Raw genomic sequence first — 17,641 nt, forward strand, 5'->3', positions numbered from 1 at the left:
TGACTTAACTCTCATGAGATTTCATAGTAAGCTTCCTTTACCTGATTGGTGAAATAATATGAGAGTTCACGATGCTCATCCCTTTAGTTGTCCCGGCACAGACATACTAATATGCTGCTTAAAAATCCTTTACAATGGGAGGTGGCTACTGAGTATTTTTTGAGGTAAAATATCTTCCTTTTTTACATAGAGATGTTCAGGAGATATTTTCTAGTCAGCTTTTTACAGCTATGCTGCATCACTTTCAAGTGTTTAAACATTTGGGTGTTATGGCCCTTTAAGACAGATTACACATATACAACACCTATTTTAATGAAAAATAAGCTCTTCATTCAAATGAGGGCCATATATACAGTACAAGATGACTTTCAGTTGATCACCACTGGCAATACCAATTATATGCATATAGAACAAAACCATGAAGGGTGGGTTAGCCCCTATTTCTCCCCCCACAATACATACAAAGATATGAGACCCCATATATGCCAAAGTCAATGCCTTTTTTTTTAAATTCCATGTCCACTGCCAGGTGATGTATCGTAAAATGACAGATACCTGACAGCACTCGTTCTGTTCTGGGGGACTAGCTTATTTAAAGTCAAAATTAAACTTTCATGATTCAGATAGAGCATGCAATTTTAAGCAATTTCCCACTTTGTGCACATTTTGTTAATGGAAGTAGTCTTTTTTTTTTTTTTATTTTTTTTTTTTATTTACACATTTTGAGTCGCCAGCTCCTACTGAGCATGAGCAAGAATTCACAGAATATATGGATTTGTGATTGGCTGATGGCTGTCACATGACACAGGAGGGGTGGCAATAGACATTACTTTGAAATTTGTCAGAAAAAAAATCTACTACTCATTTGATGTTCAGACTAAGTGTTATTGCAATGTCCTTGTATCGTGCATTTGTTTATTATGCACATTTACTGTATCCACTGGTCCTTTTAAAGATACTTCTTTCTTTATTTTTCTTCTCTTTGAAACAAAGGTCCCTTGATTGAAATAACGTTTTAGTGGAATAAACATCCATATGCTGTTTTGAAGTGTTAAGATGCTTCTCACATTTAAGCCCTATAGTGGGTAATTTTTAAATGAGAAAGCCACGCATATTATAAAGGGGGGGAGGTTCCAGCAGAATGAAACTATACATTGTTTTATGTATATATCATGACATGTGAGAAATACATATTTTCTTTCACACTTTTTGTTGTAGATTTTTATTAAAATTGTTATAAACAGAATTGCAAACAACAACAGGACTCACGTGCCGCTGTCTATTTTGTAAGCTGCAGTAAATGGCCTAAAAAACCAAACTTGTTCTGTGCCATGTTGGAAACAAAACAACATATGATTTGTGTGGGTAATTCACAAAATAATCTTTGAAACTGATGTTTAAATGCAGGGTATTTTCCATCTTAGAGGAATTAGCCTTTTTTTAAACAAACTAAAGCATTAACATAAGGATTTTGCCTTCTGATATGATTTATATGATTTATATGAAAAGGATGATAATGTAAAATTAATTTGGGGCATCAGATCTCCTTTACAAGTATTATAGAGAGTACCCTCCCTCCTCTTTTGTAGTAGGGGATACCTAGTTTAGATTATAGGGTCATAAAAATTAAAACTTCATGGTTCAGACAGAACATACCATTTTAATCAACGTTCCAATTTTTTTTCTATTATCAAATTTGTATCCGTTTTTCTTGTTATCCTTTGTTGAAAAGCACGGGTGTAAGCTCAGGAGTGTGCACGTGTCTGCCGCACTATATGGCAGCAGTTTTGCAACAATGTTATACATTAACTATTTTGTGTCATGTAGTGCTTCAGGCACGTGCACGCTACCTCTCTAGATATCTCTTCAGCAAAGAATAACAAGAGAACAAAGCATATTTGTTAATAGAAGTAAAGTGGGGGGAAAAATTAATTGTATTCTTTATCTTTTTGGGTTTCTTCTCCTCCTTTTTAGGTATAAAACAAAAAGTTTTATGAAGGCAATAGTATCAGATGCTCTAACACATTAGAGCATTTTCTTTTTGCACTTTTATATTCTTTTAGTAGATATTTCTTTCATACAGGTGGTGAGATTCCACGATCCATTACTCCTAGGAATTACTCTTCCTTAGTACTAGGAGGCGGCAAAGATTCCTGAACCCCCAAGAGCTCTATAAAATCCTCCCACCTCCCATGTACCACAGTCTTTACTTTGCCACTGCTGGAGGTGGTTGAAGAATGAAGATGTGCATTTGATACTTCAGATAGAGGGGTTCTCAGTCTATAGTGAGGCCCGGTTTCCCCTCAGAGTACAATGCTCGTCAGAGGGATGTACAGTGGGGCAAAAAAGTATTTAGTCAGCCACCAATTGTGCAAGTTCTCCCACTTAAGAAGATAAGAGAGGCCTGTAATTTTCATAATAGGTATACCTCAACTATGAGAGACAAAATGTGGATGTTTTGGGGCTGTCGCTGGGCAACACGGACTTTCAACTCCCTCCAAAGGTTTTCTATGGCGTTGAGATCTGGAGACTGGCTAGGCCACTCCAGGACCTTGAAATGCTTCTTACGAAGCCACTCCTTTATTGACCGGGCGGTGTGTTTGGGATCATTGTCATGCTGAAAGACCCAGCCACGTTTCATCTTCAATGCCCTTGCTGATGGAAGGAGGTTTGCACTCAAAATCTCACAATACATGGCCCCATTCATTCTTTCATGTACACGGATCAGTCGTCCTGTTCCCTTTGCAGAGAAACAGCCCCAAAGCATGATGTTGCCACCCCCATGCTTCATAGTAGGTATGGTGTTCTTTGGTTGCAACTCAGCATTCTCTCTCCTCCAAACACAAGTTGTGTTTCTACCAAACAGTTCTACTTTGGTTTCATCTGACTATATGACATTCTCCCAATCCGCTTCTGGATCATCCAAATGCTCTCTAGCATACTTCAGAAGGGCCCGGACATGTACTGGCTTAAGCAGGGGGACACGTCTGGCACTGCAGGATCTGAGTCCCTTGCGGCGTAGTGTGTTACTGATGGTAGCCTTTGTTACGTTGGTCCCAGCTCTCTGCAGGTCATTCACTAGGTCCCCCCGTGTGGTTCTGGGATGTTTGCTCACCGTTCTTGTGATCATTTTGACCCCACGGGGTGAGATCTTGTGTGGAGCCCCAGATCGAGGGAGATTATCAGTGGTCTTGCATGTCTTCCATTTTCTAATTATTGCTCCCACAGTTGATTTCTTCACACCAAGCTGCTTGCCTATTGCAGATTCAGTCTTCCCAGCCTGGTGCAGGTCTACAATTTTGTTTCTGGTGTCCTTCGACAGCTCTTTGCTCTTCACCATAGTGGAGTTTTGAGTGTGACTGAGGTTGTGGACAGGTGTCTTTTTTATACTGATAACAAGTTCAAACAGGTGCCATTAATACAGGTAATGAGTGGAGGACAGAGGAGCCTCTTAAAGAAGAAGATACAGGTCTGTGAGAGCCAGAAATCTTGCTTGTTTATAGGTGACCAAATACTTATTTTCCACCATAATATGCAAATAAATTCTTTCCAAATCAGACAATGTGATTGTCTTGATTTGTTTCCACATTTTGTCTCTCATAGTTGAGGTATATCTATGATGAAAATTACAGGCCTCTCTCATCTTCTTAAAGTGAATGTAAAGTCAGCTTCCTGTCTAAACATCTGTGTAACAAATGTTAATAAAAAAAGTGGACTTTCATTCATCAATTGCTAAGTTTTTAAATCATTACCTTTATTTCTTTCATGTAATTAGCAAGAGTCCATGAGCTAGTGACGTATGGGATATACATTCCTACCAGGAGGGGCAAAGTTTCCCAAACCTCAAAATGCCTATAAATACACCCCTCACCACACCCACAATTCAGTTTTACAAACTTTGCCTCCTATGGAGGTGGTGAAGTAAGTTTGTGCTAGATTCTACGTTGATATGCGCTCCGCAGCAAGTTGGAGCCCGGTTTTCCTCTCAGCGTGCAGTGAATGTCAGAGGGATGTGAGGAGAGTATTGCCTATTTGAATGCAGTGATCTCCTTCTACGGGGTCTATTTCATAGGTTCTCTGTTATCGGTCGTAGAGATTCATCTCTTACCTCCCTTTTCAGATCGACGATATACTCTTATTTATATACCATTACCTCTGCTGATTTTCGTTTCAGTACTGGTTTGGCTTTCTACAAACATGTAGATGAGTGTCCTGGGGTAAGTAAATCTTATTTTCTGTGACACTCTAAGCTATGGTTGGGCACTTTATTTATAAAGTTCTAAATATATGTATTCAAACATTTATTTGCCTTGACTCAGAATGTTCAACATTCCTTATTTTCAGACAGTCAGTTTCATATTTGGGATAATGCATTTGAATCAACCATTTTTTCTTACCTTAAAAATTTGACTTTTTTTCCCTGTGGGCTGTTAGGCTCGCGGGGGCTGAAAATGCTCCATTTTATTGCGTCATTCTTGGCGCTGACTTTTTTGGCGCAAAAAATCTTTTCTGTTTCCGGCGTCATACGTGTCGCCGGAAGTTGCGTCATTTTTTGACGTCCTTTTGCGCCAAAAATGTCGGCATTCCGGATGTGGCGTCATTTTTGGCGCCAAAAAGCATTTAGGCGCCAAACAATGTGGGCGGATTATTTGGCGCCAAAAAATATGGGCGTCGCTTTTGTCTCCACATTATTTCAGTCTCATTTTTTCTTTGCTTCTGGTTACTAGAAGCTTGTTTATTGGCATTTTTTCCCATTCCTGAAACTGTCATTTAAGGAATTTGATCAATTTTGCTTTATATGTTGTTTTTTCTCTTACATATTGCAAGATGTCTCACGTTGCATCTGAGTCAGAAGATACTTCAGGAAAATCGCTGTCTAGTGCTGGAACTACCAAAGCTAAGTGTATCTGCTGTAAACTTTTGGTAGCTATTCCTCCGGCTGTTGTTTGTATTAATTGTCATGACAAACTTGTTAAAGCAGATAATATTTCCTTTAGTAATGTACCATTGCCTGTTGCAGTTCCCTCAACATCTAAGGTGCAGAATGTTCCTGATAACATAAGAGATTTTGTTTCTGAATCCATCAAGAAGGCTATGTCTGTTATTTCTCCTTCTAGTAAACATAAAAAATCTTTTAAAACTTCTCTCTCTACAGATGAATTTTTAAATGAACATCATCATTCTGATTCTAATGACTCTTCTGGTTCAGAGGATTCTGTCTCAGAGATTGATGCTGATAAATCTTCATATTTATTTAAAATGGAATTTATTCGTTCTTTACTTAAATAAGTACTAATTGCTTTAGAAATAGAGGATTCTGGTCCTCTTGATACCAATTCTAAACGTTTAGATAAGGTATTTAAATCTCCTGTGGTTATTCCAGAAGTTTTTCCTGTTCCTAATGCTATTTCTGAAGTAATTTCCAGAGAATGGGATAAATTGGGTAATTCATTTACTCCTTCTAAACGTTTTAAGCAATTATATCCTGTGCCGTCTGACAGATTAGAATTTTGGGACAAAATCCCTAAAGTCGATGGGGCTATTTCTACCCTTGCTAAACGTACTACTATTCCTACGTCAGATGGTACTTCGTTTAAAGATCCTTTAGATAGGAAAATTGAATCCTTTCTAAGAAAAGCTTATCTGTGTTCAGGTAATCTTCTTAGACCTGCTATATCTTTGGCTGATGTTGCTGCAGCTTCAACTTTTTGGTTGGAGACTTTAGCACAACAAGTTACAGATCATGATTCTCATAATATTATTATTCTTCTTTAGCATGCTAATAATTTTATCTGTGATGCCATTTTTGATATTCTCAGAGTTGATGTCAGGTTTATGTCTCTAGCTATTTTAGCTAGAAGAGCTTTATGGCTTACAACTTGGAATGCTGATATGGCTTCTAAATCAACTCTACTTTCCATTTCTTTCCAGGGTAACAAATTATTTGGTTCTCAGTTGGATTCCATTATCTCAACTGTTACTGGTGGGAAAGGAACTTTTTTACCACAGGATAAAAAATCTAAGGGTAAAAACAGGGCTAATAATCGTTTTCGTTCCTTTCGTTTCAACAAAGAACAAAAGCCTGATCCTTCATCCTCAGGAGCAGTTTCAGTTTGGAAACCATCTCCAGTCTGGAATCAATCCAAGCCTTCTAGAAAGGCAAAGCCTGCTTCTAACTCCACATGAAGGTGCGGCCCTCATTCCAGCTCAGCTGGTAGGGGGCAGGTTACGTTTTTTCAAAGAAATTTGGATCAATTCTGTTCACAATCTTTGGATTCAGAACATTGTTTCAGAAGGGTACAGAATTGGTTTCAAGATGAGACCTCCTGCAAAGAGATTTTTTCTTTCCCGTGTCCCAGTAAATCCAGTGAAAGCTCAAGCATTTCTGAATTGTGTTTCAGATCTAGAGTTGGCTGGAGTAATTATGCCAGTTCCAGTTCTGGAACAGGGGATGGGGTTTTATTCAAATCTCTTCATTGTACCAAAGAAGGAGAATTCCTTCAGATCAGTTCTGGATCTAAAAATATTGAATCGTTATGTAAGGATACCAACGTTCAAAATGGTAACTGTAAGGACTATCTTGCCTTTTGTTCAGCAAGGGCATTTTATGTCCACAATAGATTTACAGGATGCATATCTGCATATTCCGATTCATCCAGATCATTATCAGTTCCTGAGATTCTCTTTTCTGGACAAGCATTACCAGTTTGTGGCTCTGCCGTTTGGCCTAGCTACAGCTCCCAGAATTTTTACAAAGGTTCTCGGTGCCCTTCTGTCTGTAATCAGAGAACAGGGTATTGTGGTATTTCCTTATTTGGACGATATCTTGGTACTTGCTCAGTCTTTACATTTAGCAGAATATCATACGAATCGACTTGTGTTGTTTCTTCAAGATCATGGTTGGAGGATCAATTCACCAAAAAGTTCATTGATTCCTCAGACAAGGGTAACCTTTCTGGGTTTCCAGATAGATTCAGTGTCCATGACTCTGTCTTTAACAGACAAGAGACGTCTAAAATTGATTTCAGCTTGTCGAAACCTTCAGTCACAATCATTCCCTTCGGTAGCCTTATGCATGGAAATTCTAGGTCTTATGACTGCTGCATCGGACGCGATCCCCTTTGCTCGTTTTCACATGCGACCTCTTCAGCTCTGTATGCTGAATCAATGGTGCAAGGATTACACAAAGATATCTCAATTAATATCTTTAAAACCGATTGTACGACACTCTCTAACATGGTGGACAGATCACCATAGTTTAATTCAGGGGGCTTCTTTTGTGCTTCCGACCTGGACTGTAATTTCAACAGATGCAAGTCTTACAGGTTGGGGAGCTGTGTGGGGATCTCTGACGGCACAAGGAGTTTGGGAATCTCAGGAGGTGAGATTGCCGATCAATATTTTGGAACTTCGTGCAATTTTCAGAGCTCTTCAGTCTTGGCCTCTTCTGAAGAGAGAATCGTTCATTTTTTTTCAGACAGACAATGTCACTACTGTGGCATACATCAATCATCAAGGAGGGACTCACAGTCCTCTGGCTAAGAAAGAAGTATCTCGAATTCTGGTTTGGGCGGAATCCAGCTCCTGTCTAATCTCTGCGGTTCATATCCCAGGTATAGACAATTGGGAAGCGGATTATCTCAGACGCCAAACGTTGCATCCGGGCGAATGGTCTCTTCACCCAGAGGTATTTCTTCAGATTGTTCAAATGTGGGAGCTTCCAGAAATAGATCTGATGGTGTCTCATCTAAACCAGAAACTTCCCAGGTATCTGTCCAGATCCCGGGATCCTCAGGCGGAAGCAGTGGATGCATTCACTTCCTTGGAAGTATCATCCTGCTTATATCTTTCCGCCTCTAGTTCTTCTTCCAAGAGTAATCTCCAAGATTCTGAAGGAATGCTCGTTTGATCTGCTGGTAGCTCCGGCATGGCCTCACAGGTTTTGGTATGCGGATCTTGTCCGGATGGCCTCTTGCCATCCGTGGACTCTTCCGCTACGACCAGACCTTCTGTCGCAAGGTCCTTTTTTCCATCAGGATCTCAAATCCTTAAATTTAAAGGTATGGAGATTGAACGCTTGATTCTTGGTCAAAGAGGTTTCTCTGACTCTGTGATTAATACTATGTTACAGGCTCGTAAATCTGTATCCAGAGAGATATATTATAGAGTCTGGAAGAATTATATTTCTTGGTGTCTTTCTCATCATTTTTCTTGGCATTCTTTTAGAATTCCGAGAATTTTACAGTTTCTTCAGGATGGTTTAGATAAAGGTTTATCCGCAAGTTCTTTGAAAGGACAAATCTCTGCTCTTTCTGTTCATTTTCACAGTAAGATTGCTAATCTTCCTGATATTCATTGTTTTGTACAAGCTTTGGTTCGTATAAAACCTGTCATTAAGTCAATTTCTCCTCCTTGGAGTTTGAATTTGGTTCTGGGGGCTCTTCAAGCTCCTCCGTTTGAACCTATGCATTCATTGGACATTAAATTACTTTCTTGGAAAGTTTTGTTCCTTTTGGCAATCTCTTCTGCCAGAAGAGTTTCTGAATTATCTGCTCTTTCTTGTGAGTCTCCTTTTCTGATTTTTCATCAGGATAAGGCAGTGTTTCAAACTTCTTTTGAATTTTTACCTAAAGTTGTGAATTCTAACAACATTAGTACGGAAATTGTGGTTCCTTCATTATGTCCTAATCCTAAGAATTCTAAGGAGAAATCATTGCATTTTTTGGATGTTGTTAGAGCTTTGAAATATTATGTTGAAGCTACTAAGTCTTTCCGAAAGACTTCTAGTTTATTTGTTATCTTTTCTGGTTCTAGAAAAGGCCCGAAAGCTTCTGCCATTTCTTTGGCATCTTGGTTGAAATCTTTAATTCATCTTGCCTATGTTGAGTCGGGTAAATCTCCGCCTCAAAGGATTACAGCTCATTCTACTAGGTCAGTTTCTACTTCCTGGGCGTTTAGGAATGAAGCTTCGATTGATCAGATTTGCAAAGCAGCAACTTGGTCCTCTTTGCATACTTTTACTAAATTCTACCATTTTGATGTATTTTCTTCTTCTGAAGCAGTTTTTGGTAGAAAAGTACTTCAGGCAGCGGTTTCAGTTTGAATCTTCTGCTTATGTTTTTCATTAAACTTTATTTTGGGTGTGGATTATTTTCAGCAGGAATTGGCTGTTTTTTTTTTTTCCCTCCCTCTCTAGTGACTCTTGCGTGGAAAGATCCACATCTTGGGTAATCATTATCCCATACGTCACTAGCTCATGGGATAATTACATGAAAGAAAACATAATTTATGTAAGAACTTACCTGATAAATTCATTTCTTTCATATTAGCAAGAGTCCATGAGGCCCGCCCTTTTTTTGGGGTGGTTATGATTTTTGTATAAAGCACAATTATTCCAATTCCTTATTTTATATGCTTTTGCACTTTTTTATCACCCCACTTCTTGGCTATTCGTTAAACTGAATTGTGGGTGTGGTGAGGGGTGTATTTATAGGCATTTTGAGGTTTGGGAAACTTTGCCCCTCCTGGTAGGAATGTATATCCTATACGTCACTAGCTCATGGACTCTTGCTAATATGAAAGAAATGAATTTATCAGGTAAGTTCTTATATAAATTATGTTTTTCAATAATTTATCTTGTTTCTCCACCCGGCATTCGCGCTCCGTTCCTGTTGTTTATAATGGACGTCTTACTAGCCACAGGGGGACCCACCCCCTTAGGATGACATAATAAGACCTTTTTGCGCATGCGTTCGATTGTGGTTGAAAGCTCATTTATCGTCAGCTCGTGCACATTTTGCGCATGCGCAATAGAACAGTATACGGAGTCCTGTCATTTCCTAACTATTGTACCGCTCGATTTCAAGATTACATTTTACAATAGCAATAATGGCAACTAATAGTTTGTTTTGGATGTATTATAAAACAGTATCGTTTACAAATTTGAAATACAGTTAGATGGCTTGAGAAAAGTAATTTATTTTATATTTTAGAAAGTGACTTACACTCGATATGTATTTCTCTTCTAATTGGCAGTATTACAGGCTGGGGTGTTAGGAGATACTGTCCGCTTCGCAACAATAGTTTTCATTGAATGGACTAATTCAATGAATACTATGTTGTTTGACAGCAGAAACAGGAGTAACGCATGCGCAATGGCAATAGTAAACGGGAGCGCGCATTGCAGATACGTAAACAGCGGGTGGGACCGCTGTTTACGTAATATGGAGGAGAATAAGGAAACAGTGAGTGGGAGGAGCGGGTAAAGTAAATGAAGCATATTTACGATATAAAATTAGAAATAAATGATTACATTTATTAAAAAATTATTGTGGCGGTATGCTTAATAGGATGATTGTCTACATAACTATATCATCCAAACCGGAAAAATTGACATTCACTTTAAGTGGGATAACTTGCACAATTGGTGGCTGACTAAATACTTTTTTGCCCCACTGTATATGGGGTATGGTTTGTGGCTCCTTATTCACCTCATGGGAAATTTGTCACATACCTTCCATAATTGGTCACAGGGACTTGTCACCTTTTGCCTCCTTCTATGGATCTACAATATATTCCATAACCTCTGCTGATATGTTTCAGTACTGGTTTGGCTGTCTACTGGTTGTTTTCTGGTGGACGAGTGTCTATTTGTAAGTATAGTTTTTTTTTTTTTTTTTAACATTTAGACATATTTATTAATATATATGGCCCTGGGACAGAATACAGGTAGCCCTCAGTTTACGCCGGGGTTAGGTTCCAGAAGGAATGGTTGTAAATCAAAACCGTTGTAAATTGAAACCCAGTTTATAATGTAAGTCAATGGGAAGTGAGGGAGTTAGGTTCCAGGCCCCTCTCAAAATTGTCATAAGTAACACCTAATACATTATTTTTAAATCTTTGAAATGAAGACTTTAAATGCTAAACAGCATTATAAACCTAATAAAATAATCACACAACACAGAATATATAATTAAACTAAGTTAAAAGAACAAAAACATTTGCTAAACAGCATTATAAACCTAATAAAATAACCACACAACACAGACATCACTTGCATTTTTCTGCAAACAGTTCATTCTATGCATTCCAATCTGGACTGATTTATAGACCGAAAGATCTTGTTTCTTTGAAATCTGCTCGATAGCTCAGGTCTGGTTAAGCTGATTAATTTCAGCTTGCTTGGCTTTGCTGCAACACAAGCGGACAGCTCCACCTACTAGCTATTTTAATAAATGCAGTGCTTCTCAATAGCAGTCACATGACTGGAAAAAAAGGTTGTTATTCTGAAACAGTGTAAATTGAACCATTGTAAAACGAGGGCCACCTGTATATACATTGTTCCCCTTGCTGTTTTGTGAGCGTCCGGTTTTTTAAATTCCTATCGTCTGACGTCAGGTCTACGCTCGTTGGGATAGTGCACATCTTATTAGATCTGTTTCACTTTTTTGCACTTCGGCTGGATTATGCCCTTCGGGTTAGTGCGTGTATGAAAGTTCTTGCTCATGTCAGGGTTTTTTTTTGCACTCGTTATTTCACACTGCTAAGCGTTATCTAGGCTTCAGATGTGAAGTTTATATGTCTCCTGCTTTTGTTTTGCAGTTTGGCTTAGAGCACATTGTACCTGTAAGTTTTTTTTTTTGTTTTTTAAAGCTTCTTTTAAGGGATTAGAGCAGAGCTTTCCAAACTTTTCATGTTGGTGACACACTTTTTAGACCTACATCATTTTGCGACACAGTAATTCAATTGTACTATCAAACAGGAGGTTAAACTAACTTGTTTTAAGATACACTGACACATACATAAATTAAAAAATAATGAAATGTAAGTTTTTAGTAACACAAGTAGCTACTTATTATTTTACATACAAGGGGTAGTAAGAGAGGAATTACCGGTATATGGTAAGGCCTAAAAAAGACCAGGGATACTGCACACTAATTAAATAACCACAAATCAAGAGTGACCAAATATAATATACCAAAGTGAAATTTTATTAGTGAAATTAACCTAAACAATTACTACCTAAGAAATACACATAAATAAAATAAAAAACAAAAACATACACATAACAGACAACACATGGGCCCCACATACACCTTAAAAAGTACTAAGCCGGCAGGCAAAAAAGTGCACAAGTACTTCACCAAATAGAAATGTCAAGATATATATAGCAGCTGCAATGAATAGAAAAAATCTTGTAAAGTCTCCTTAAAGGCAAATAGCCGCAATGAAGCAGCAATAATGGGATGTATGAGGTTGATGGGATGAACACAGTTTCTGAATATTTAGTGGAATATTAGATAAAGATACTCGCATTTCATCATCAAGCATTTTTAAGCTTCCACTTCCTATCCATATATCAAGAGCAGGAGCAGCAATGCACTACTGGGAGCTAGCTGCAAAAAAATAAAAACACTGACTTCAGCTTAACGTTAAAGCTGCTGCCCTCAGAGCTCTGCGAGTCCGACTGACTACTGCCCGCGCTGCAAACAAACTGCTGTCCCACTCACTGACTACACGTGCAGTCACGAGCCGATGTGCCACCAATGGGAAAAGTTTCAGTTTCCGCTAAGCTGCGTCAATAGGTTAAGATGATCTGTGACCCACTAGGTATCAATCGCGTGTCAACCACATGATATGCGTAGCAGGCAGGCAGAAAGTTGGAAACCAAACGAAAATTTAAAAAGATTTTTGAATTCAAACAAATTTGTGTTGAAGCAGGGACACACCTACACACTGCCGCCGACACACTAATGTGTCACGACACACAGTTTGGAAAGCACTGGGTTAGAGTGTAGTGTTTATTGCTTTGCTTTGTCAATGCTATAATGGAGCTGTTTGATTCAGTCCCTAAATCTAGTTTAGAAGCCGAGTCTCCTGAAAACATTCCTACTTTTAAATTAATTAATTTTAAATGTGTTTATTATAAAGAAGCTGAGGTCTCTCATCCACCTTATTTATGTTTTATTTATGTTTAAAAATGTTAATGCATTCCGACCAACCTAATGCTACTTCTATGGGTATTACTACTGCTTCTGTTTGTTTATTACAGGATAATGCTACGTTTTTACTTACCCTGTGTGGAGAATCTCATCAAAGCTGCTGTTTCTGAGGCGCCTGCTGCTCTCCCGCCTTAAAGTAAGTGTAAAAAGTCGGTTTAGATTTTACCTTCTACTAGTACTATGTCTCCTGAAGTCAGGGATACTGTTATGTCTTCAGAAGGTTAAGTTTCTTATGGTGATGAGGAGTCTTCTTCTGATGTTGAGCCTGATACTTCCTCTTTTTTGTTTAAAATTGAACATATTTGTTCTCTTTTGAAAGAGGTTTTACTTCCTTTATGGGTTAAAGATTCTAAGGTTTCTGAAGATAAGCCTTGCAATTGTTTAAGTTCAGTTATGTGGACTGTTGTTAAACTCCCTGAGGTATTTTCTATCCCTGATGCTGTCTCTGACATGATTTCTAGGGAATGGTCTAAGCCAGGTAATTCATTTAATACTTCTGCAAGGTTCTAAAAGTATTTTCAGTTACCTGCTGCTAATGTTTAATTGTGGGAAACTGTTCCTAAAGTTGACAGGGCTATTTCTACTCTGGCTAAGCATACTACTATCCCTTTGAAAGATAGTACTTCTTTTAAAGACCCTTAGTATAGAAAATTACCCTTTTCATAGAAGTCTTTTTACAAGCAGGGTATTTACTTAGGCCATCTATTTCTGATGTGGCTGCTGCTTCAACTTACTGGTAATCTTGTTTTTCAGAACAGTGCTCTGAAGACTCTGCTAGTGAAAATCTTTTGGTTTTACTAAAGAGTACCAATTATTGTATTTGTGATGCTTTGTTTGATATGAAGATCAGTATTAAAAGTATGTATTTGGCAGTCTTTGCTAGAAGAGCCTTATGGCTTAAGTACCTGGTCTGCTGACGGTGTCAAAATTCAGACTATTGTCTCTCTATTATTTTTTATTTTTTTCTGAGGTTAAGAAAACTGGTTCTGATTTAGATTCTATAAAATCTGCTGTTACTTGAAGTAAAGAGGCTTTTCTTCTTCAAGAGTATAGTGGGAAATCTAAAGCTGCTAATCATTTTAGTTCCTTTCGACAGAATAAGGAACAAAAGGCTGACTCCTCTGCTCAGAAGCAAAGCACTCTGGCTCAGTCTGGAGGCCTAGTGCTAACTGGAAAAAATCAAATCAGGCTAAGAAATCAATCCCTACTACTAAATCTGCATGAGTGTGCAGCCCTTGATCCAGAGGTTCTGGTTTGGGGCAGGTTATGCCTTTTTCAGGAAGCTTGATAGTCTCCCAGGGTTATCTGATAGGTTTCAGAACAAGGCCACCCAAAGGAAGTTTTTTTTCTTTTTCTTTCCAGTGTTCCAAGGAATCCTTTAAAGGCTCAAGCTTTTTTTCCTGTCAGTTTCAGATCTGGAAACTATGGGAGTGATTGTTGGGTTTTTGTGGGGTTGTGGATTTATTTCCTTAGTGAAAAAAGGATGTTTTTTTAAATCCCTCCCTTTATGCTATTGCTCCCAGGAGTAATGAATCATAGACCAGTATGAAAGAAAACATAATTTCTCTTGTAAGGTGTATCCAGTCCACGGATCATCCATTACTTGTGGGATATTCTCCTTCCCAACAGGAAGCTGCAAGAGGATCACCCACAGCAGAGCTGTCTATATAGCTCCTCCCCTAACTGCCACCTCCCAGTCATTCTCTTGCAGCTCTCGACAAGGGAGGTTGCATGGAGAGATGGTGACTTAGTGTAGTTTTTCTAATGTTTCGTCACTGTGTCCTAATCCTTCTTCAAAGAAGGAACGTCTATTGCACAATCTTGACGTGGTTCGCGCTTTAAAGTTTTATTTACAAGATGCTAAAGATTTTCGTCAAGCATCTGCATTGTTTGTTGTCTACTCTAGACAGAGGAAAAGCCAAAAGGCTTCGGCAACTTCTCTATCTTTTTGGCTAAGAAGTATAATACGCTTAGCTTATGAGACTGCTGGCCAGCAGCCTCCTGAAAGGATTACAGCTCATTCTACTAGAGCGGTAGCTTCCACATGGGCTTTTAAGAATGAGGCTTCTGTTGAACAGATTTGTAAGGCGGCGACTTGGTCTTCGCTTCATACTTTTTCTAAATTCTATAAATGTGATACTTTTGCTTCTTCGGAGGCTATTTTTGGGAGAAAGGTCTTACAGGCAGTGGTGCCTTCTGTTTAAGCGCCTGCCTTGTCCCTCCCTTCATCCGTGTCCTATAGCTTTGGTATTGGTATCCCACAAGTAATGGATGATCCGTGGACTGGATACACCTTACAAGAGAAAACAAAATTTATGCTTACCTGATAAATGTATTTCTCTTGTGGTGTATCCAGTCCACGGCCCGCCCTGTCATTCTAAGGCAGGTGTTTTTTTATTTTTAAACTACAGTCAGCACTGCACCCTATAGTTTTTTTTTTTTTTTTTTTTCTTGCTTGTCTTCGGTCGAATGACTGGAGGTGGAAGTTAGGGGAGGAGCTATATAGACAGCTCTGCTGTGGGTGATCCTCTTGCAGCTTCCTGTTGGGAAGGAGAATATCCCACAAGTAATGGATGATCCGTGGACTGGATACACCACAAGAGAAATAAATTTATCAGGTAAGCATAAATTTTGTTTTACTTACCTGATAAATTAATTTATTTCATGGTGATGAGAGTCCACGAGTTCCCACCCTTTGTTTTTGGGTTTATGTGTTTTCTTTTTTCCCTGCTCCTTTTTATGGATTTTATTCCTTTTTCTTACCTTTTTTTGCTTGGCTATACATAACACTGAGGTACATGTGAGGTGGGAGGGGTTTTATAGAGCTCGGGTTTGGGAATCTTTGCCTCCTCCTAGTGGTAAGGATGAGTAATTCCCAGTAGTAATGGATTGTGGACTCACCACCATGAAAGAAATTAAATTATCAGGTAAGCACAAATTATGTTTTACAGCCATCCTAAAATAATACAAATATATAAGCTCTCACCCCTTCTATGTGCCCCCCCCAAAAATTGAAATATTTAAACTAACTGATAACTGTATTTTCTCTTCACAGTTATATGACAACAACCTTTGTAGTTGAAGCCATGGCTGCTGCCAACGCTCAGCTGCGCTGGAAAAGATGGGAGAAGGAAGAGGTAAGTACATTTGTAATGTAGATAGCAACTAGTTTCTTCAGGTTTGGCCCAGACCGCTCTTACCTTATGACTAAGGGTCAATAACTGATCTTAAACATTAGCTGGACCCCATGTAGTATCACAATTAAAGGTAATTTTTTATTAAATAAGAGGCTGGAATAAACTCTATTTCTGTGTATTGTAGGTAGCAACTCCTGGATTCCGTGCCTGAAATGTTTGTAAGCACGGTCTTCTACTTTTTTAATATGTGACTTGTCTATCATCTCCTGCAGGACTCTGACTCATCAGAAAGCTCAGAAAGTGAATCTCTGACCCATCCTGATTACAACAGAGCAGAGGTCCGACCCATCCTTTCTGTGCGTAAGTATATCAGCAGGGTAAGAGACCATAAATGGAAGTTTTAGACTTTCTGTATTTTAGCATTGCAGATGTTTGTAACAACTTTCATTGTTTTCTTTTGTTTCAGAGCGTCGGGGATTATCTGATCCATTTGAGATTGTAGAGCGTGTGGAAATGGGTCAGATGGCTTCTATGTTTTTTAATAAAGGTATGTTGAGCCTGTGTGCATGTTTTGTATGCTGTGCCACATACATCAGACTCAGTGGCAGCTGGTGAATTTTGAAGATGGTGGGGAGCTAGACCCCACCCTCATACGGCTCAACCCATATCAATAGAGAGATAGAGATACAGTGTGTGTGTGTGTGTATGTATGTGTGTATGTGTGTGTGTATATATATATATATATATATATATATATATATATATATATATATATATATATATATATATATATATATATATATATATATATATATATATATATATATATATATACATAAAACTGAGTGCAGCGCCACAGTAATCATCTCACCTCTATTCCTCTGCGTTGTCCGTTGTAACCTCTGAACTTCCCTTGTCGGCACAATGAAGAGTGAGTAAAAATTAGCATAGGGAACTGCTGCAGCTATTCACGTGTCAGCCAAACACAATATCAATATTATAGAACAAAGAGTGAAAAATAGCGCATGCAGTTAAACCAAGACTACTAATTTAAAAACGGCAAATTTTAATAAGCCATATTAAAAACATATATTTTTATATATATATATATATATATATATATATATATATATATATATATATATATATATATATATATATATATATATATATACACAGTATATATATATATATATATATACACAGTATATATATATATATATATATAGAGAGAGAGAGATATATTTATATATACAGTAGTTTAGATCTGTTGGCCTGATAGTGGCACAACCAACAGATAGATCTAAACATCCCTTTAGAAAGTCCACAACAGCACAGATTAAATGCGTAGGGTGATCTGTAACAGACTTTGAAAATATAATTTACTAGTGGCAATTCAACTCCTGGCCACCAGGTGGAGGCAAAGAACACCCCAGCAAAGATTCAAGTATCGTCCCACTTCCCACAATCCCCAGTCATTCAGCTGAGGAATTATGGAAAGAA

The 17,641-nt window shown here is 38.2% G+C and overlaps 1 protein-coding gene across 1 annotated transcript in view; it reads left to right on the forward strand.

Annotated features, from left to right (window-relative positions):
* TMEM104 (transmembrane protein 104) overlaps positions 1-17,641 on the forward strand; it is a 66,775-nt gene that overhangs the window by 25,791 nt on the left and 23,343 nt on the right. Inside the window, exons 4-6 of the mRNA XM_053708874.1 lie at positions 16,057-16,138; positions 16,411-16,498; positions 16,605-16,685. Coding sequence (XP_053564849.1) covers positions 16,057-16,138; positions 16,411-16,498; positions 16,605-16,685 — 251 coding nt within the window. The remainder of the gene's footprint in view (positions 1-16,056; positions 16,139-16,410; positions 16,499-16,604; positions 16,686-17,641) is intronic.

The sequence above is a fragment of the Bombina bombina genome, chromosome 1 (assembly GCF_027579735.1).
Source record: "Bombina bombina isolate aBomBom1 chromosome 1, aBomBom1.pri, whole genome shotgun sequence".
Taxonomy (NCBI): domain Eukaryota; kingdom Metazoa; phylum Chordata; class Amphibia; order Anura; family Bombinatoridae; genus Bombina; species Bombina bombina.